The following is a 23,475-nucleotide window of genomic DNA, read 5'->3' on the forward strand; positions in this document are numbered from 1 at the left end:
TACCTGCAAGTAATGAATTACAGTTCTCTCATCCTGCAGCCACCACCCCTACTGTGCCCTTTCCTCCTAAAGAAATATTGATTTAGATATGTAAATATAACGTTAAAAAATGATTGTCACAATGGAGAAAATATAGTTCAAAAATCAAGCCCAATCTGCCCAGGCAAAATCCAATATTATACATTGTTTAGTTGAGAAAGGATCATTTTCCATACATTTATTTTAAATTGTCATACTGGAAGAGAGTAGGTGGGTTACATGGGGAAAGGGAGTAGACACAGAGTGCAGATGACCCCAGTGGCCATTCCCCTTCAAAACAGGTGTACCCTTTTGGATACTGTTGGGAAGATGACCAGTCAGGGGTGAGCAGCGATAGCAGTCAGATCTCTGGCATAGAGCCTGACTCAGAGGATCAGTAGGGATGGGTAATGTCAGGCAGGACCATAGTAGACAGCAGACAGAAGATTCTATGGCAGCAATCAAGGCTCCAGGATGGTGTGTTGCCTCCCTGGTGCCAGGGTCCAGGATGTCAGAGATGCTGCATGGCATTCTCAAGGGGGGAGAGTGAGCAGCCAGAAGTCATTGCGCATGTTGGCACAAATTACATGGATAGGAAAAAGGATGACATCTTGCAAAATGAATATATTGAGTTGGGCAAAAGGTTAAAATGCAGCACTTCCAAAGGAGTGATCTGTGGATTTATTGGGCGATTTAGATTAGTTTAAGGATTAGTTTAGAGATAGTGTGGAAACAGGGCCTACGGTCCACGCCGACCATCAATCATCCGTTCGCATCAATTCTTACCGACACACTCCATTTACAAACCTGCACATCATTGGAATGTGGAAGGAAACCAGAGCACCTAGAGAAGACCCCCGTGGTCAGAGGGAGAACTTGCAAACTCCACACAGACAGCATTTCTAGTCAGGATCGAACTCTGGTTTGAAAATTGGAAACGGAAACTCTGTCATTGTGAGGCAGCAACTCTACCACTGTGCCGCCCAAAGATGTCTGATTCTGCTCCTAGTGTGCTCTTTTGCACTCGTCTTTGAGTTGTTGGTCTGATTGCATGGTAAACAACCTGAGCTTTATGCTTTCTCAAGGTTGTAGGTTATATTGGAATGAATTCTGTTGCTGCTGGTGGGTAACAGTCTGCAATGAAAACACAGATTTGGGCTGCTACACTATTTTGCATTGTTACATTGCTTTTCCTTGGCGTGATGGGAATAACAGTTTCCGCCCCTCCGAGCTCAATGCATTCTATGCTCTCGTTCAACGGACTATTGGTGGAATGATGTCATCGCCCTGACAGCTTTAGTTGTGCGTGTATCCATTGTTTTTGTCGCACATGCTAGATCGGCTTCCTGGAGATGAACATACAGAAAACAACTGACCCAGATTTTGTCTTTGCTCATGTCCCCGGCAACTATGCTGGATCAGTTGACAGGTGTACTCGTGGACATCAATAACGTTTCCCTACTCCATCTGGAGTTTCCATCCGCTTCGAGAACAATGCTGTCATGTAAATTCAATGATAAACAAGGTATCTAAATCTAAATTTTATTAGTTATTTAAGTTATGACATCGGACGGAAGCTGCATAACAAATCTCGTTGCACTTATGTGCAATGACAATAAAATATATTATTATTGTTAGAAGATACAAATGCTTGAAAGCACCTACCATCCAATTCAGGAACAGCTTCTTCCCTGCTGTTATCAGACTATACTAAATGGTCCTCTCATAACTTAAGTATAATCTGATTCTCCCAACCTACCTCATTGTGTCCTTGCATGTTTTGTCAATCTGCACTTTCTCTGCAATTAATGCCATAACATCACATTCTGCAGTCTGGTATTGTTCTCTGCACTACTTGCTGTATTTATGTAGGGCTGGATCATACTCATGCATCGTATGATTTGACAGGATAGCACGCAAAGATTTTCACTCTCAGTGCACATGACAATAATGAATCAATAATGCAGCAACAATAGTAGCAAGCATGATGATGGAGGATGTATTTGGGTGTAAAGATGGAAGTTCATCACTAGAAGGAGATGCAGGTTAATATGGACAAGATCAACATTTTCTCTCATAGGTTACCTCAACGTTTCTAGTGAGTTCAATCTGGCGGCATTTTGTTTCAAGTTAATTTGGTCAGTTGTGTCACAGAGTCGTTCATAGTGGTGGACACTGAAGTTGCTATCCAGAATATATTCTGTGTCTTTGCAGCTTTCAGTGCTCAACATTGAAAAGTTTTGATTCACTAGTGGGAAAGAGATGAGTTCCAATTAGCGGGAGGTTTCCTGGGTACACAAAATTGCTGGGGAAACTCAGCGGGTGCAGCAGCATCTATGGAGCGAAGGAAATAGGCGACGTTTCGGGCCGAAACCCTTCTTCAGGTTTCCTGGCCCTTGTTTAACATATTACATGACTTCATTAGGTCCGGGCTCTAGTGAAGACCTCCAGAATCGAACAACTCCTACTGGGTATCATGGGACCAGTGGTAGCACACGATAAACCCAAGAACAGTGACTTAAGGCAAAAACACGCAACTAATTTCTTCATGGCATTATAGAACATCAATGCACAAAACTGCTTCTGCTACGAGTTGCAAGCTGGTTTATTTCCACATCACAAATAAATCATCTGCTTTCATGATATTATCGCGATGGCCAGCTACTTAACATAAAATGAGGTAAAGCATAAGCACAATTAATGAAAAAAGTACTAAAAATCAGAATAATAAGTCTGGGATAAAAACTGAAAAAAGCAGTCAAGCTGCAACTGTGGAATGAGAAACAGTTAATGTTTCAGGTTTGAGGAAATATCTTGGATTTTAAATATTTTTTCTGCATCCGCAAATATTGTTTGGCCTGTTGACAGTTTCCAGCATTTTTTGTTTTTATAACGTTTTTTTGTTTAACTCATTTCACAGAGAATTCTCCAGCTAAAAAAATACGTCTGTGCAACAAACGTTCTGATTTCTCAGTAGCCATCCATCACTGCTGGTGCAAATTAATTCTGGCATATAATGTTCCTTCTTGTTGCGGTACGTTCTTATTCTTTGGCGATGCTAAGTTAAGTTCGGTATATGTAACGTCATCTTCATTCTGTCACAAGAGAAGAACTCAAAATTATTTCCGGAGTGCTCCGTTTTTGCATTGTCATTGCAATAATAATTAAATGCAAACTTGTTGCATAAATTTAACAGCTCAGAAAGCATAAAGGGCTTGTTCCACTTGCCGATTGTTTTCGGCGCCTGCCGGCATCATATCAGGGTCGCCAAAAGATTTTGTACATTTCAAAATCCAGCTGTGACAGAAAATGTTGCTACACTTGAGGAAACACTGCGTCAATACGCTGCAACTTTTTCGGTGACCTGATATGTCAGTCAATGATGCCGGCAGTTGCGGAAAAATTCGTCAATTGGGACAGGCCCTTAACAGCTTGGAAAACATTTTATCAGGGTGCATCGCAGCTTGGTTTGGGAACAGCTCCATCCAAGACCACAAGAAATTGCAGCGAATTGTGGATGCAGCCCAGACCATCACACCAACAAACCTCCCTTCTAATGACTCCATTTATACCTCGCGCTGCCTCGGCAAGACAAGCACCATAATCAAGGATGAGTCACACCCTGGCCACTCTTCTACCCTCTCCCATAAGGCAAAAGGTATAGAAGTGTTAAAATGCACACCACCAGATTCAGGGACAGTTTCTTCCCAGCCGTTATCAGTTTGTTTTTTCTGGTGGACTTGCTAAATCAATGCAAAAGACATTCAAACTTATCCATCTAATTTCATAAAGCTGTAATCTATATAAATACCTTACATACTGTCATAGTAATATCCACAGAAAAATTCGCAGCTGTAATATTTTACTTACCGTGCTGGAATCCATGTTGGTAGCTGCAAAAGCAAAATGAGTATAATTAGGTGGAAGTAAGTTATAACATATACAAGTTAAATCTTCAAGACATTGCCGCATTTAAAAGGTATTTGCATGATTACTTGAATTGTCAAGATGTTAAATGCCTCTGGACCAAATGCTGATAAATGGGTTTGGTGTTGTTGCGTACTGGAAGGTCAGTGTGCACATGATGGACCAAAGGACTTGTTTCTGTGCTGAATAACTCAATGATTCTTATTTCTCTTGTATTAGTCATTTTAGGCCGTCCCTTAAGTTTAAGGATGAGCCCAGAGTGTTGAATGCCAGCTGACCTGACAGAGTTAAAACTTGGTCTAATGAAAAAGAACAAGTTGGAGATATAGTTGGAGATCAGACAGTGCCAAGCTCGTTGACCATGTAGACATCCTTTTGGAGCTATAGGGCCATACCTTGGCAAAACATCCCAGCAATTCCAGCAGGGAGGATAGGCAAAGGTAAGATTGAAAGTCAAATCCTCACCATTGAATTATGAAGTTCTTTAAAAAGTTATTTAGCAGATTACAATCTTGGAGGAACACTTTGGTGATACATTGATCAATTTATCCTAAGATAGACACAAAAAGCTGGAGTAAGTCAGCGGGACAGGCAGCATCTCGAGAGAAAGAATGGGTGATGTTTCGGGTCAAGACCCTTCTTCAGTGCCTCGGTGCTGAATAGAACAATGAATGAAAGATATGCCAAAAAGTAACGATGATAAAGGAAACAGGCCTTTGTTAGCTGTTTGTGGGTGAAAACGAGGAGGTGGTGCGACTTGGGTGGGGAAGGGATGAAGAGAGTGGGTTACTTGTGATAATTCCGGTATTTACCCCTTAGTTCGTTCAGTGAAAACACTGACTAGAATACTTTGAACATCCTTTATTTCACCATGGTGACCTTGATTCTCTGTCCTGCCCAAGGAAGTTCTCCGAGTACAATCACAGAGAACCAAGTGTTCAAGCAAAGGAATTAGCATGTATATATAGTTGATACAGTGGGAGGTAACTTACAATGGGCAGTAATTCTAAACCAATAACTACAGTATCACATGGTTATATAGGTTGGGACAATCTTTCCACCCAATTACATTCATACACAGTATAATACATCTTACCCAATCCCAATAGCATCGAACATCACATGTTTTACAAGAATGATGATGTCAACAGTAAGGAAAATGAAACTTAACTTCAATAAACCACGAGGTATCCCATAATCTCCAGAAGACAGAATACTTAACCCTTTCATCCTAGAGTATTCCCAGTTCTGACGTAAGTTGGAGAAATTAATATTCATATCACTGGGTTGTTATCCAAATTGACCCAATGATCTACAGTATTGAAGGTAGACAAAATTGCTGGAGAAACTCAGCGGGGCGGCACCATCTATCTGAGCGAAGGAAATAGGCAACTTTTTGGGCCGAAACCCTTCTTCAGATCTACAGTATTGTCTACCTACAGTATTCGGGTGTTTTTATAATACCAATAATTTTACTGGGCTATTCAAACATTTCAGCACAACATGAAATCAACAATAAATGGCAGACCTGTATAAATTAAATGAGTCCATCTTATCATGGTCACTGTTAGTTGGTGTTAGTAAAATAAATAACAGATATTACCTGCTTTTTTTCTTACAATATTGACATAGTTCATTTCACAATCACACTCTGAATCAGTTCCTGCAAAAAAACATGGTATATATGAGAAATGCTTAAAAAGATTTCATTGTGTAAGAAGGAACTGCAGATGCTGGTTTAAACTGAAGATAGACACAAAAAGCTGGAGTTACTCAGTGGGACAGGCAGCATCTCTGGGGAGAAGGAATGGGTGACTTCTCGGGTCGAGACCTTCTTCAGACGGGTCTCGACCCGAAACATCACCCATTCCTTCTCTCCAGAGATGCTGCTTAAAAGGATTTCAGGTTAGGTATAGATGTTCTCATGGGTTTAACATAGCTGGCGTCTCCTCTAAGCAGCCTTATGTTAAAGGATTTTTTATTTTTCTAATATCTTGTCATTTGTATGATGTGGAATTGTAATGCTGAATATCTTGATTTTTATGAATGCAATATATAATATCACAAATGTATAACATTTCTTCATCTCCAAAAAATGATTGGATTAGGATTTAGTGAAATGTCGCCATGTATGCAGTTAAATGCTTTACTTTGTATAAAAGCCAAATCATTTTGGCAGCCGAATGGTACAACTAGTGGAGCTGCTGCCTCATAGTGTCAGAGATCCTGGTTCGACCCTGACCTGGGACGTTGTTTATATGGAGTTTGTACTTTCTTCTTTGGGTCACTTGGGTTTCCTCCATGTGTTCTAGTTTCCTGCTGCATCCAAAAGACTATGGGTTGGTAAGTAAATTGGTCACTGTAAATTGCCCCGAGTGCGCAGGTGAGTGGTAGACTATGCGGGGAGTCACTATGAATTTGGGGAGAATTTTTTTTTAAGTATTAATGTGGGATTAGTGTAAAAGTGTGGCTGATGGTCGTCACAGACTTGGTCGCCCGAAGGGCCTGTTTGCTGTATCTCTCTCTGAATGTGACATGGGATTATGAATGGCAAAAATAAAAACAGAAAAAAATTAAATCAATTCGAAGATCAAGAAGCAACTCTGAAGAGAGAAACAGTTAGTATTCTAGGTCAATGACCTTTCACTAGAGTTTCGGTTGAAAAAACCATAATCTGAAATTTCACTCTACAGCTGTCATCGCAGATACTGCCTAACTGCAATTTTGTTAAGCATTTTATTTTATAGTCATCAGGTGATTGTACAAGGGAATAATTACAGTAAGTCTCATTTCATTTCGATAACTTTTCTCCCTGTATAAAAAATAACCCATACGTAATTTTTAACAGGCCAGTGGTGACTAGTATCAACTCTCACATAACTGATTGGCTGATCTTATGGTTCCCACCATTTTGAAGTAGGCAACCTTTAGACTGCATTGAAATATTTATTAAAGTTGTTTGATCTGTTGAAACGGCATCACTATCACTTAAGTTCTCAGGAAATAGTAAAATATGAAACTAACATATAGTTTAAAGTCTTAATACGATAGTTTTGATATATCAAAAGTAAATCAAATTAAGCATTCTAAATTATATTGACAAATCAAATATAAAACATATTACCGGTTCCTTTTGATGATGGGATGTTAATGTAGTCCTTATCCTCATCTGTGGTTTGCAAATATATAGCCAATTATCAGATATAAGCAAGGACAAAGTTTTTTTTGAAATTGTTTTTACTCTGGTAATTAAGCAGTTATAGCACTTTGCTAAAATCATCTGTCATTTATTAACTGACTAATAATAAAATTGTGAAAGAACCTATACTAAAATAACATAGTCAAATGGTGTCAGCTAATCCTGGATTAGCATCTCCATCCAGGTAAGTAACTGAAAAACGTTTCCCCCTATTCCCCCCCCCCCCCCCCACACACATTAGACATACTAAGAAACATTAAAACATACATTTAAACACACAAAAAATGACAAAAAGGGTGGAAGGACTAACGAGCTGCTGGTGAGGCAGCCACTGCGGTGGCGCCTTTACTACAACAATGTTAACCTTGAATTGGTGTTGATTAATGTATATTGTAAGATCATTTTCATAAGTGATAGGAGTAAAATTAGGCCATTCAGCCCATCAAGTCTACTCCACCATTCAATCATGGCTGATCTATCTCTCCCTCCTAACCCCATTCTCCTGCCTTCTCCCCATAACCTCTGACATCCGTACTAATTGAGAATCTATCTCTGCCTTAAATATATCAACTGACTTTGCCTCCACAGCCTTCTGTGGCAAAGAATTCCACAGATTCACCACCCTCTGACTAAAGAAATTCCTCCTCATATCCTCCTAAAAGAATGTCCTTTAATTCTGAGGCTATGACCTCTAGTCCTAGACTCTCCCACTAGTGGAAACATCCTCTCCACATCCACTCTATCCAAACCTTTCATTATTCTGTACGTTTCAATTAGGTCCCCCCCCCCCCTCATTCTTCTAAACTCCAAAGAATATAGGCCTAGTGCCATCAAACGCTCATCATATGTTAACCTACTCGCTCCAGGGATCATTCTTGGAAACTTCCTCTGGACCCTCTCCGGAGCCAGCACATCCTTCCTCATATATGGTACCCAAAATTGCTCACAACATTCCAAATATGGCCTGACCAGCGCCTTATAGCGCCTCCACATTACATCCCTGTTTTTGTGTACAAGCCCTCTTGAAATAAATTCTAGCATTGCGTTTGCTTTCTTTACTACTGATTCGACTTGCAGATTAACTTTTTGGGAATCTTGCACCAGCACTCCCAAGTCCCTTTGCACCTCTGATTTCTGGAATTTCTACCCATTAGAAAATAATTCCGCATGTCCGTAATTTAAAAAAAAAACATGTATCTGAGGCAATAGTGGTGCATTATTGCCTTTCTACATCTGATCTCCGGACATTAAGATAATGTTATGATCATGATATTAAGAGGAATTTTATGAGAACCTAGCAGCTTTTATGATTAGTTTGATTGTATACGTGAGTTCTACTTTGTGAATTCCAATTGTTAATCTAGTACCAAAAGTTAGTACGTTAACTTGGTATGTTTTATATTTTTCTTGATTGCTTTCATAAATCAACTAGAATTCCCTTTGAAATCTACACTGTGCTCTGTCTCATTATGAAATAATTTAATAGAGCCCTTGAAAATTGAAAGTGAAAATTGAATACTGTTTGGAATAAGAGATTGATAAAGCTTCTAGACTGTACATGTAGCCTGTTACCTTCCATAAGTGCATAAGAATCTTTGTCACCGAGTCCTGTAAGAACAAAATTACAGTTGTTATGCATCAAGAAGAAGAATTAAAGAAAGCCTTGCATTTACAGTATATAGCAGACTATGTGATCTTTTCAGAACACTTCAAGCGTTTTATAGACAGAGATGTTTTGAGCAATTACGAGAAAGATCAGATTTAACGTGGAGTCAATGATACATATTGGTCAGATACAAGAAACAACTCGTTTTCTTCAAAATAGGTGTGCAGATGGGAAATTGGCTTACTGTCACCTCAAGTGCAGCAGTTTCTTTGAACTTTTATATCAGACCCTACCCCATTACAGGAAGGATGTGGAAGCTGCAGAAGCTGTTTACCAGAATGCTGCAGGAAAGAACTGCAGATGCTGGTTTAAATCGAAGGTAGACACAAAATGCTGGAGTAACTCAGCAGGTCGGGCAGCATCAGATGCTTACCAGAATGCTGCCAGGATGAGTGGGTATTAGCTATAAGTAGTGGTTGGGCAAACTTGGATTGTTTTCTCTAGATTTTCAGAGGCTGAGGGGAGACATCATGAAAGTATACAAAATTATGAGAGGAAAAATAGGATAGACAGTCAGAACCTTTTTTTTTTCAGAATGGAAATGTTAAGGGCCATGCCCGGCACATCTTCTTCAAACTTTCCCTTTCTGACCTTAAAGCTGTGCCCTCGAGTACTTGGCGATTTTTTTTGGCGACTGCCGGCGTCATATCAGTGTCGCCAAAAGATTTTGAACATTTCAAAATCCAGCGGCGACAAAAAAATGTTGCGACACTTGAAAAAACACAGCGCGTCATACGTCATCACGCCGCAACTTTTTCGGTGACCTGATATGTCAGTCAATGATGCCGGCAGTCACCGAAAAAATTGCCAAGTACTCGAGGGCACAGCTTTAAGGTCAGAAAGGGAAAGTTTGAAGAAGATGTGCCGGGCATGTGTTTGACACAGAGAATTGGAACAGCTGCCAGGGTTGGTGTTGTGAGCTGATGTGATGGAAGCCTTTAGCTAAAGGCATGGATATGCAGGGAATGGAGGATATGGGTCACTCAGGCAGAGGAAATGTGTAGGATGGAACTGCAGATGCTGGTTTAAACCAAAGATAGACACAAAATGCAGGAGTAACTCAGGGACAGGCAGCATCTCTGGAGAGAAGGAACGGGTGACGTTTTGGGTCTCGACCCAAAACGTCAGCCATTCCTTCTCTCCAGAGATGCTGCCTGTCCTGCTGAGTTCCTCCAATATTTTGTGTCTACCCTGACAGAGATCAGTTTAACTTGATGTGATGTTTGGCAGACATTGTAGGCTGAAGGCCTTTTCCTTGACCATACTGTTCTATGTTCTATTAAATTGAGTACAATGAGGAAAATAGAATGAGCTTGTTGTAATTCTTACTTGGATGTGCCTTTTCTTTTACTTTACTGTAAACGGCCACAGTATTTTCTTTCACAGATCCTGGAACCAAAATGCAATAATTTTAAGATTTCCAAAATCAAAGGTCTTAGCTCAATAACATGATTTAGAATTATTTCTGAGCTATGACATAATAAGAAAAAAGTAAATTTACCTTGATTTTGTTGTTTCACTATTTTGCGGCTGAAATCAGATTTTAAAATTGAATAACAAGAGATGAGATTTAGACGACTGCCATTCAAGAAAATCTTTATTTCTTATCTGTAAAATCTAAATATGGGCATGTGTAAATTTAAGGGAAAGAAAACTTGAATGGATCAAGTAACTTAACATTGATCATAGAACTAGTCTATTTTTGTTCTGTAAACTATTTTGATCTTGCTGGTAATGAACTGCTTTACAGATGGTCATCACTGGTACATCTGCTCGTCCACTCTTTCTGTTCCATTTCTTGACATCATTCACAGAGTGGCACAGATCGTAAAGCTGCTGCTGCTTCAATCCTGACCTCGGGTGCTGCCTGGTGGATTTAGGTGATCACTTGTGTAGTTGGGACATGTTGGATGTAGCTGGGACATGCGTGGGCAAGTTGGGTCAAAGGGCCTGTTTCCACACTGTATCACTCCTTGACTCTTTGAGATTCCTTGGGTTTATCTTGGATGCTGTGGTTCCCTCCCTCAGTCTGACACGCGTTGGTCGGTAGGTTAATTGGCTGCTGTAAATTACCACTTCTGCAGATGGTTGAAAGGAGAATTGGGGGAGAGTGGAAACCAATGGTCATGTGAGAAAGGAGTTGTTGAAGGGGAGTAAAGGGGGGAATGGAATTGATGGGATTGCTCTGAGAGAGACTGAATGGCAGCTTCCTACATCCTATGAAAATATGGGAACATTTTTTAACAACATGAGTGTTTAATAACTAATGACTTTAAGCAACTCTGCAATGGCATAGAATTACTTGGATACTTGAGGGATAACACACTTATAGAGGTGTATAAAATCATGAGATGAATAGATAGGGTGGATGCACAGGGTCTCTTGCCCAGAGTAGGTGAATCGAGGACCAGAGGAGGTGAAGGGAAAAATATTTAATAGGAATCTGAGCGACAGCTTTTCCACACAGAGGGTAATGGGTGTATGGAACAAGCTGCCAGAGGAGGTAGTTGAGGCAGGGACTATCCCAACATTTAAGAAGCAGACAGGTACATGGATAGGACAGATTTGGAGAGATATGGACCAAACGCAGGCAGGTGGGACTAGTGTAGCTGGGACATGTTGGCCGGTGAGGGAAAGTTGGGCCAAAGGGCCTGTTTCCACTCTGACTCTACTTATTATGAAGAAACACTATAATTGTGCCAGTCTATTAATACCTCTTTACATTTACATTCACAAAAGAAAAAAAGTTCAACAAATGATTGGGTAACAAGGTTATAGATGACGGATTAAGAAATCGTACCTTTTCTTCTTTTTGTTTTTAACTGCCGAAAGGAGAAAATGCAATAAAGATACATTTTAAATCACTAAGTTGGCAAAATATTAAAATAACATTGAGCAATTAATGTAACAAAATTGGGGAATTTATTGCCACAGATGGTGGGATTTTTAAAGATTAATAGATTATTGATTAGTAGGGATAGAAACATAGAAAATAGGTGCAGGAGTAGGCCATTCGACCCTTCGAGCCTGCACCGCCATTCAATATGATCATGGCTGATCATTCAACTCAGTATCCTGTACCTGCCTTCTCTCCATAACCCCCTGATCCCTTTAGCCACAAGGGCCACATCTAACTCCCTCTTAAATATAGCCAATGAACTGGCCTCAACTACCTTCTGCGGCAGAGAATTCCAGAGATTCACCACTCTCTGTGTGAAAAAAGTTTTCCTCATCTCGGTCCTAAAAGATTTCCCCCTTATCCTTAAACTGTGACCCCTTGTTCTGGTCTTCCCCAACATCGGGAACAATCTTCCTGCATCTAGCCTGTCCAACCCCTTAAGAGTTTTGTAAGTTTCTATAAGATCCCCCCTCAATTTTCTAAATTCTAGCGAGTACAAACCGAGTCTATCCGGTCTTTCTTCATATGAAAGTCCTGACATCCCAGGAATCAGTCTGGTGAACCTTCTCTGTACTCCCTCTATGGCAAGAATGTCTTTCCTCAGATTAGGAGACCAAAACTGTACGCAATACTCCAGGTGTGGTCTCACCAAGACCCTGTACAACTGCAGTAGAACCTCCCTGCTCCTATACTCAAATCCTTTTGCTATGAATGCTAACATACCATTCGCCTTCTTCACTGCCTGCTGCACCTTCATTCCTACTTTTAATGACTGGTGTACCATGACACCCAGGTCTCGTTGCATCTCCCCCTCAAAATATCGAAATGTCAAAGGTTATGGGAAGATGACATGAAAATGGTGTTGAGGGAAAAATAGATCAGCCATGATCGAATGGCAGAGCAGACTTGATGAGCCAAATGGTCTAATTCTGCTTCTATGTCTTATGGTCTTATAAAATTGATACTTACCAAAAATGTAGTAATATATGAGCAAGATTAATACAGGTACAAATAAAATTGTAGGTAGTAGATAATATGCCAACCACATGGATTTGGTACCTGAAGGGAAAGAAATAAGTTTTATTTCAGAAGATTTTAAAAGTTTTTGCATTGCTACTTATCATGAAAATACCAAATACATATCCGTTGTAAATTGTTTTTTTCTCACTCATTTGTATAACAGTTCCCGAAATATTTATGTTACATTTTTATGATACTGTTTGTACTGCTAATAACACAATTATGAAAAAAACGATTCATTTTTCAAAAATAGTCACATATGCTGGAATATCATGAAGCCAGGTGAGCAATGGTGCTGCAGTATTCATAAGGAAGAACATAATTTTCTCACTGTGTCCAATAACATGGTTCTATAAATAGTATTTCAACCACTATCCAGGAACAATTTGAAAATAATTATTTATTCATTTGCACATCATTTGGGGAAAAAAAATGCTTTCATCTATGATCATTCAGGTAGACTGGGAAACTGGTAATCTTCTATATTTTGAAAGATTTTTTTGAATAAAACTGTGCAAGTAACCTGAAAAAGTTCAGATCTTTAAAGTGTCTAGTAGTGCCTAGTGTCTGTCAGTATTAAGCATTGCATTGCATTCTGTTTGTTTATATGGTACGATATACACAAGAGACAATAGGTGCAGGAGTAGGCCATTCGGCCCTTCGAGCCAGCACCGCCATTCAATGTGATCATGGCTGATCATCCCCAATCAGTACCCCGTTCCTGCCTTCTCCCCATATCCCCTAACTCTGCTATTTTTAAGAGCCCTATCTAGCTCTCTCTTGAAAGTATCCAGAGAAGCGACGTCCAATGAGGCAGAGAATTCCACAGACTCACTATTTTCTGTGTGAAAAAGTGTTTCCTCATCTCCGTTCTAAATGGTTTACCCCTTATTCTTACATTGTGGCCCCTGGTTCTGGACTACCCCAACATCGGGAACATGTTTCCTGCCTCTAGGATCAAAACCCTTAATAATCTTATATGTTTCAAAAAACATGTCAAATACCCTCCTAAAATGATTCAAGTGGGTGTTGTCTGAGAAACTAACAATGAAATGGTAGCAATTAGCTGATATTTATCTGTAATAGAATGTTGAGATTCAAATTGGTTTTGACTGCATGGAGCAGAATCCCGACGTGGACCATTTAAAGGTTTTAGATGTTCACATTTGTGAAGGGGTCATGGTTTTTTTCGTGTTTTTTAAAGCTTATCCAGCCATTTGAGGAAGTTGGAGGAAGATATAAGGACTAATAGTGTCAGTAAGCTAATACCATTCTTTGTTCCCGTTCCACTGTTCCATCGGTCCCTCTGCGATACAGTTGTCACCTCTCCATGGCTACAATGGGAGCTGGGCAAATAACTGCAGTAAAATGAGTGAATCCACCATGCACGGCTCCATCTGGGTTCTTAGGCCAGCCGAGTACAGGTGATCCCAACTCTCAGATCTCAATAAAGTAATTGGTGTACTTCAAGAATCTTCAGTGCGGTCTATCTTGGTGAATTTGTTGATATCAGCGTGGTGGCTATTTGCTCTGAAGTGGAGAGTGATAAGCTGGTGAAGTTGCCCCTCCGTGAGTCATGTCAAGAGTCAAGAGTGTTTTATTGTCAGGTGTCCCAGATAGAACAATGAAATTCTTACTTGTTGCAGCACAACAGAATATGTACACATAGTACACTGTAAATAATATGATAAATGAGAGAAAAAAAGAGAACAAAATTCAGTGTGTATATATATATATACGCATACTCACAAGTACACTCACACACATATATACACATATATATATGTACACACATACTCAAAAAACAAACAATTGTGGTGCAATAATAATAATAATAGTCTATTGTAGTTCAGAGCTAATTTGAAGTTGTAGTGTTTAATAGCCTGATGGTTGTAGGGACGAAGCTGTTCCTGAATCTGGACGTTACAGTTTTCAAGCTCCTGAACATTCTTCCCGATGGCAGTGGTGAAGTGAGTGTGTGGCCAGGATGGTGTGGGTCTCTGATGATGTTGGCTGCCTTTTTGAGGCAGCGACTCCGATAAATCTCTTCGATAGTGGGGAGGTCAGAGCCGGTGATGGACTGGGCAGGGTTCACAACCTTTTACAGTCTTTTCCACTCCTGGACGTTCAAGTTGCCGAACCAGGCCATGATGCAACCAGTCAATATGCTCTCTACTGTACACCTGTAGAAGTTTAAGAGAATCCTCTTTGACATACCGAATCTCCTTAATCTTCTCAGGAAGTGGAGGCGTTGATGTGGTTTATTTATCATTGCATCAGTGTGCTGGGTCCAGGAAAGATCTTTGGAAATATGCACGCCCAACCATGACCGAGGGAGAACTTAAGGATTAGAGACAATTTATACTGGGTAATTCGCTCAACAGCCAACACATCTTTGAGATGTCGGTGAAAACCGATGCACCCAGAGGAGTCCTAAGTAGTAACAGGAAGAACATGCAATCTCCACACAGTCAACATTGGAGGTTGTGGGCCTGTCCCACTTAGGCGATTTTTGGACAACTGCTGCAAAATTTTCAACATGTTGAAAATGTTTCAGCGACAGTGGCGACAATTTTTGTTGTCGTAGATTGTCGCCAGGCGTCGTAGGAGAAATTGATTAAAACTAGTCCCTGGCAGTCACCTAAAGAGTCGCCTAAGTGGGACAGGCCCTTTAGAATTGAACTGGAGTCACTGCAGCAATGAGGCACTGCATTAACTGCAATGACAATGGACAGCTTTTAGACATTGCAAACATATCAAGTTACATTGAGTATGTCACCTTTAAAAGTTTAATTCAAACAGCAAGTATACTTACTTAAAATAAAAAACACTATTGTGTTACTGCATTGTGAAGAAATTAGATTTTCTGCTTTGCACGTGTACCCAGAATGTTCAGTTGTCTTTATCGTCACGTGAAATACTGCTGACCCTGGTTTTGTTGCAGAGATTGCTGTAAGGCGTGAGTGGTTCCGATACAGTGTGTAAGTGATGGGAAGAGTTCCTGTGCTTGCAGTGCAGTGCAGTGTCACGTTTTCACCTAGGTGCGCCTTGGTGGAGTTCAACAGAGGAAAGAGTAGTGGTGTCGAAACGGGAACTATAATGAGAAGAATGATGTTGAAGATGTTGCTCTATTGCGAAAATAAGATAAACGCAAACATCTCTTATCCAATCCCCAGTGAGAATTCAAGGATCATTTTTTCATTATTGTATGCTAATAACAAAAACTTGAGATTATGAAATCATAAATTCATTTGCCATTGGAGCAGATTGGCCATTTGGCCCACCTACTCCGTCATTCAATCATGGCTGATCTATTTTTTTTAGAGTTAGAGCACGGAATCAGGCTCTTCGGCCCACTGGGCCCGCGCCGACCAACGATCCTCGCACATTAACACTAACCTACACCCACTAGGGACATTTTTTTAAAATATTTACCAAGCCAATTAACCTACAAACCTGTACGTCTTTGGACTTTGGGAGAAAGTTGAAAATCTCAGAGAAAACCCACGCATGTCACGGCGAGAACGTACAAACTCCGGACAGACAGCACCCGTAGTCAGGATTGAACCCGGGTCTCCGGCGCTGCATTCGCTGCAAGGCAGCAACTCTACAGCTGCACCACCGTGACCGCCTCCCTTTCCCTCTCGAACCATTATTTGTTCCTGTTCCATCAGTCCCTCTGCGATACAGCTGTCACCTCTCCATGACTACAATGGGAGCTGAGCAAACAACTCCAGTAAAATGAGTGAATCCACTACGCACGGCTCCATCTGGGTTCTTCGGCCAGTCCAGGACGGATGATCCCAACTCTCAGATCTCAATAAAGTAATTGGTGTACTTCAAGAATCTTCAGTGCGGTCTATCTTAGTGAATTTGTTGATTTCAGCGTAGTGGCTATTTGCTCTGAAGTCGAGAGTGATAAGTTGGTGAAGTTGCCCCTCTGCGAGTCATGTCAAGAGTCATGAGTGTTTTATTATCATGTGTCCCAGATAGAACAATGAAATTCTTACTTGCTACAGCACAACAGAATATGTACAGATAGTACACTGTAAACAATATGATAAATGAGAGAAAAAAAAGAAAAGAGAAAAAAAAGTTCAGTGTGTATATATACACATACTCACAAGTACACACACACACACACAGATATATATATATATATATATATACTAGACCAAGTGCAGACCCGTTGGGTCTGTTCCCCCAACGTGCGGTTGTGGGGGGGTGAGGCGGAATGCAGCGTCACACACACTAACTACCCCCCCCCCCCGCACTCACGCTAATTACCCCCCTTGATATTATATTAATATTATTAATTTGCTCCTTTTACCCCATAACCACCCTATCTACTGACGCATAGCCCCCAACGCAGTCACATCTAGAGAGGGGGGGGGGGTAGAGAGTGAGGGCAGAGAGAGAAGGGGCAGAGACACAGCGAGAGGGGTAAGAGGGAGAGTGGGTGGCGAGGAGGAGAAGAGGGAGGGTGGGTGAGAGGGGAAAGGTGGGGGTGGAGGGGAGGAGAGAGAGGGTGAGAGTGAGGAGGGGGAGAGGTGAGGAGCAGGGAGGGTGGAGGGAAGGGGGTAGGGGTGTGTGGTGGGGAGGGGGGTTTAGGGGAGGGATGGTGGGGGAGGGGAGGAGTGGGAGAAAAAGGGGAGAAAGAGAGGGGGGGAGAGAGGAGGGGGGAGTGAGGGGGTGTGCTGAGAGGGGGGGGAGGGGGAGAGGTGGGGAGCAGGGAGGGGGGGTGGAGGGAAGGGGGTAGGGGTGTGTGGAGGGGAGGGGGGTTTAGGGGAGGGACGGTGGGGGAGGGGAGGAGGGGGAGAAAAAGAGCAGAGAGAGGAGGGGAGTGGAGAGGAGAGGAGGGGGGGGAGAGGAGGGGGGGGAGAGGAGAGGGGAGGGGGGAGAGGAGAGGGGGGGAGGAGAGGGGGGAGAGGAGAGGGGGGAGAGGAGAGGAGGGGAGAGGAGAGGGAGGATAGGAGAGGGGGAGAGGAGAGGGGGGAGAGGAGAGGGGGGAGAGGGGGGGGGGGGAGAGGAGAGGGGGGGGGGAGAGAGAGTGCCTTTTTATTTCAACCCAAACCCCCCAAACAACCATTTGCAGGCAGTGCTTTTTTACTTTAGCCATATTTTCATTTTCAAACCACATTAAGAGTACTTACTCACAGTTGTGTTCAGTGTTATTCACAGCTCAGAGAAACGTGACCCTCTGCCTTCCTCCAGCTTGCAGACTAATTGAGGCACACCACTATATATGATGGTGTGCCTAATTGAGGCACACCACTTCCTGGTTTTATAGTCCATCCCCCCTGCCGCCAGCGGGGGCAGCAGAGAGAATGGGGAATTTTGTAAAATCATTAATATCTCTGTCATTTTTCATCGACTGGAAAAATCCTCGGCACACATGCGGCGGAGGGGGGCTCTGAGCGAGGTGGCCAAAAATGACGGCCGTAGGTGGCGGCGTTCTCTCGGAAATCGCAGCACAGATCGCCAAAACCGGTCAAGAACAGACTTTTAGTAATATAGATATATATATATATATATATACACCTACACATATTTATTTACATGTGTATATATATATATATAATATACACACACTCAAAAGGCAAACAATAGTAGTGCAATAATAATAATAATAGTCTATTGTAGTTCAGAGCTTATTTGAGGTTGTGGTGTTTAACAGCCTGATGGCTGTGGGGAAGAAGCTGTTCCTGAATCTGGATGTTACAGTTTTCAGGCTCCTGTACATTCTTCCCGATGGCAGTGGTGAAGTGAGTGTGTGGTCAGGATGGTGTGGGTCTCTGATGATGCTGGCTGCCTTTTTGAGGCAGCGACTCCGATAAATCTCTTCGATGGTGGGGAGGTCAGAGCCGGTGATGGACTGGGCAGGGTTCACAACTTTTTACAGTCTTTTCCACTCCTGGATGTTCAAGTTGCCGAACCAGGCCATGATGCAACCAGTCAATATGCTCTCTACTGTACACCTGTAGAAGTTTAAGAGAATCCTCTTTGACATACCGAATCTCCTTAATCTTCTCAGGAAGTGGATGCGTTGATGTGGTTTATTTATCATTGCATCCGTGTGCTGGGTCCAGGAAAGATCTTTGGAAATATGCACGCCCGTTTTTGACTCTCCACCATGATCCCGTTGATATAAACAGGATTGTGGATCCACATCCTTCCTCTTCCAAAGTCCACAATCAGTTCATTGGTTTTACTGACAGCAGGTTGTTGTGCTGGCACCATTTGGTCAATCGGTCGATCTCACTTATATACTCTGACTCATCACCATCTGTAATTCGCCCAACAACGGTGGTGTTGTTGGCGAACTTGAAGATGGAGTTCGCACTGTGTCCGCTTTAGAGTGAGTACTATGTCCGGCAATAAGTATAGAGTGAGTACTTCTTTATGCAGGAAGTATCTGCAGGAATTTTGTTGCATCAGTGCATAGCCAGCGGGATCGTATTTTTTTGTTAAAAATAGATCTTGTGAAGCCCTGTCTCTGGATTCATCTGTTTGAAGTGAGTGCAATGTATAGCACATTTAGCTTTATTGACTGTGAAATGAACTTTAGTCATAGTATGAATTGGAAGGGGGCTGTTTAACTCAAAGTCTGTGCTGCCCCCCTTTCCCAATATACTTCCCTGTACCTCACATATCGATGAAAACATCCACTCCTGAATCGTGACACTTCTCCGTGGATTGTCACCTTGTCGTGGTGGAGAAGCTTGTGTGGACCTGAGATCCTTAGAGTGATGCCGCCTGGAGCTATGCTCCTGGTAGGGCCACCCATGGCGGTAAGGTCGAGGAGAAGGTCTCTGACAAAGAGCAATCCAACCAAGACCTCAAAGGTGGAACAGGCGGGGGATGATGGCTTGCCTCAGTGGAGCATCGCAATGGCTGGGAGGACGGATGAAGGCTGCAGCAGAAAAGGGTCTCCGGTCGTCTTGGACTCCATGCCACTGGATCCTGACCCAGATCTGTGAAGAACCGTGTGGTGGCTGTCTGTGCACCAGTCTCCCCATGTTAAACAAAGTCACGCACGGGTGTCCTCCAACCCTGGAGACACCCATGGTCAGCCGTGACTGAGGGAGAACTTAAGGATTAGGGACAATTTATACTGGGTAATTCACTCAACAGCCAACACATCTTTGAGATGTTGGAGAAAGCCGATGCACCCAGAGGAGTCCTAAGTGGTAACGGGAAGAACATGCAATCTCCACACAGTCAACATTGGAGGTTGTGAGCCTGTCCCACTTAGGCGATTTTTTGGGCGACTGCCGCAAAATTTTCAACATGTTGAAAAAATTTCAGCAACAGTGGCGACAATTTTTGCTGTCGTAGATTGTCGCCAGGCGTCGTAGGTGAAATTGATTAAAACTAGTCCCTGGCAGTCACCTAAAGAGTCGCCTAAGTGGGACAGGCCCTTTAGAATTGAACTGGAGTCACTGCAGCAATGAGGCACTGCATTAACTGCAATGACAATGGACAGCCTTTAAACATTGCAAACATATCAAGTTACATTGAGTATGTCACCTTTAAAAGTTTAATTCAAACAGCAAGTATACTTACTTAAAATAAAAAACTCTATTGTGTTACTGCATTGTGAAGAAATTAGATTTTCTGCTTTGCACGTGTACCCAGAATGCTCAGTTGTCTTTATCGTCACGTGAAATACTGCTGACCCTGGTTTTGTTGCAGAGATTGCTGTAAGGCGTGAGTGGTTCCGATACAGTGTGTAAGTGATGGGAAGAGTTCCTGTGCTTGCAGTGCAGTGCAGTGTCACGTTTTCACCTAGGTGCGCCTTGGTGGAGTTCAACAGAGGAAAGAGTAGTGGTGTCGAAACGGGAACTATAATGAGAAGAATGATGTTGAAGATGTTGCTCTATTGTGAAAATAAGATAAACGCAAACATCTCTTATCCAATCCCCAGTGAGAATTCAAGGATCATTTTTTCATTATTGTATGCTAATAGCAAAAATTTGAGATTATAAAATCATAAATTCATTTGCCATTGGAGCAGGTTGGCCATTTGGCCCACCTACTCCGTCATTCAATCATGGCTGATCTATTTTTTTTGGAGATAGAGCACGGAATCAGGCCCTTTGGCCCACTGGGTCCTCTCTGACCAGTGATCCCCGCACATTAACACTAACCTACACCCACTAGGGACATTTTTTAACATTTACCAAGCCAATTAACCTACAAACCTGTACGTCTTTGGAGTGTGGGAGGAAGTCGAAAATCTCAAAGAAAACCCACGCAGGTCACGCAGGGAGAACATACAAACTCCGTACAGACAGCACCCGTAGTCGGGATCGAACCCGGGTTTACGCCGCTGCATTCTTTGCAAGGCAGCAACTCTACCGCTGTGCCACCGTGACCGCCTCTCTTTCCCTCTCGACCCCATTCTCTGTCTTTCTCCTTGACACCCGTACTAATCAAGCATTTGTCAATTTCCACCTAGCGAAAAACCCAATGACTTGGCATCCATGGCCGTCTGTGACAATGCGTTGCACAGATTCACCACCCCACGCTCAACTGGCCATCCACCAAATTGTTCTTGCCACCCAAAGAGTTTTGGGATGGAACAAAGGCAGTCAACCTGTCTGAGAATAAAATATCATCTGAGTTCAACATTGACACTGATACAACACCGACCAGCTTTGCCACTTACATTCTAATCGACCCAAGTAAACTTTTGAAAGCTATTAATCAGTGATGATAATAGGAATGTGGATTATCAGTAGCTAGCTCAATATCGGATGACTTCAGCGCAAAGGCATGTCTCCAACTCACCTTACAAATTGTTGAGTATGTTCACCAGGGTGCACAGTATAAAAATAAGACAATAAAAACAAAAACAAAGACCAAGGGACCAATATCACACTCCAAATACACATCAATGAAGAAACTCTGGACAATCTAGAACAATTCTGATATCTCAGCTTAATTCTTACCATCTCAATCAACTCTGGAAGAACAGATTGCTAACCCTCAGTACAAAGATGTCTGAGTATCAATATCGTTTGAAGGTGTGAAATCCTGGACATGTATTCAGTGTGAAAATTTGGCATTCCTGCCTTTCAGGAAAGTTGTTGTTAGAATACATCTCTAGCCTTGCAATGTTTCCATTGCATGCACAATCCTACCTAAGTCTCATTATCTCCACAAATATGCTTTAATCTGCTGCTTAAATCTTTTCATATTTGTCCTATTTTATGAAATCTACTCATAAATCAGTTGAGGAACAATTTATATACGCATAACCAACTTTTGAACGTTAATCTGTGACTGGCATCAATGTGTTAGTGTCCAGTGGTACACAAAATTGCTGGGGAAACTCAGCGGGTGCAGCAGCATCTATGGAGCGAAGGAAATAGGCTACGTTTCGGGCCGAAACCCTTCTTCAGACTGATGGGGGGTGGGAGGGCGGGGAGGGTAAGGGTATGGTCGTACAGTTGGAGAGCAGGGGGGATCACAGACGGTGTGCAGTTAGAGAGGAGCTTGTGAAACTGTCTCCGGAGAGAGGAGGAGAACTTCTTCAAAGTAGGCATACCTTGAGGAGATATCGCAGTGGAGTAGACAAAGTGTTCAAAAAGGAACTGCAGATGCTGGAATATCGAAGGTACACAAAATTGCTGGGGAAACTCAGCGGGTGCAGCAGCATCTATGGAGCTCGTGCTGCATCTGCTGCACCCGCTGAGTTTCCCCAGCAATTTTGTGTACCTTCGATATTCCAGCATCTGCTGTTAGTGTCCAGTGATTGTTTCTCAGGTGTTTTCCATTGTTGACAGTTCATATCTTAATCCTAAACTGATGCTTTAACTAGGTATTGTCTGATGTCTGACCGCTGCCTGTTATTGTTTCAGTTGGCTGCTTCCTGGGAGCAGGTCATCCAACTCATTTCAGTTCAGTTTATTGTCATGTGTACCGAGGTACAGTGAAAAGCGTTTGTTGCGTGCAATGCAGTCAGTAGAAAGACAATACATGATTACAATCGAGCCATTCACAGTGTATAGCTACATGATAAGGGAACAAGCAGCAGACACTTGTTTGTTTACAAAGTGTAGGACAGCCGCTACAGCTTGAAAATATGAGACTAGTTTTAGCGGAAAAACCAGAGCCGTTTTCGAAGACATGGACACCATTCATTGATTCATTACAAGGATAGTATGGTGCAACACAATTTTGGAATTGAATCGAATTACGGGTTGGGTGATGGGTGGGAAGAGATACGAAGCAGGTATATCATCACTTTTTGTTTTTCTTTCTGTTTTTGTCTTTTTATTTCTTTACGTTTTTCTTATTTCTTTTACTGCCCTCTTTGGCTACACCAATCTGGTAGTCTAGGGTTCTATTCTTGCACACTCACTTTCTCTCTCTCTTGCTTTTTCTCCTTTCTTCTTTCTCATCTTTAGCTAAAAATTAAAATTGAAGCTGTACTATAAATGTATTATGTCATATTCCGCGGTTTATACTTTTGTACACTGCTTCTAATAAAAAAATTTAAAAAATTTAAAAAAATACAAATTGTAGGAGTAATGGCATTTTGCGCAGTTAGTGAGTGGAAAATGTTTGTGGTGTTTTTAATGGATGGTGTTGTCGTGGCCTGGATGTGGTTGGGGAAAAGGCCAGACGCCAGGCAGGTTCAGAAGTCGTTTAATCAATCATGGCAGACACACAGAACGCCCGCGAGCAGCCCTCGGGAAACCCCGTTGTCAGACAATCGTCCCTGTCCCTCAAGAGCCG

At 42.1% G+C, this 23,475-nt stretch overlaps 1 protein-coding gene across 1 annotated transcript in view; it reads right to left on the minus strand.

Annotated features, from left to right (window-relative positions):
• Positions 1-12,644: 12,644 nt before the first annotated feature.
• Positions 12,645-23,475, minus strand: part of LOC116987729 (Fc receptor-like protein 5) — a 47,738-nt gene continuing 36,907 nt past the window's right edge. The window contains exons 8-11 of the mRNA XM_033043960.1: positions 20,296-20,574; positions 15,545-15,823; positions 12,713-12,768; positions 12,645-12,650 (exon numbers count right to left, since the gene is read on the minus strand). Of these exons, the coding sequence (XP_032899851.1) occupies positions 12,645-12,650; positions 12,713-12,768; positions 15,545-15,823; positions 20,296-20,574 (620 nt within the window). The remainder of the gene's footprint in view (positions 12,651-12,712; positions 12,769-15,544; positions 15,824-20,295; positions 20,575-23,475) is intronic.

This window comes from Amblyraja radiata, chromosome 26 (assembly GCF_010909765.2).
Source record: "Amblyraja radiata isolate CabotCenter1 chromosome 26, sAmbRad1.1.pri, whole genome shotgun sequence".
In the NCBI taxonomy this organism is placed as follows: Eukaryota; Metazoa; Chordata; class Chondrichthyes; order Rajiformes; family Rajidae; genus Amblyraja; species Amblyraja radiata.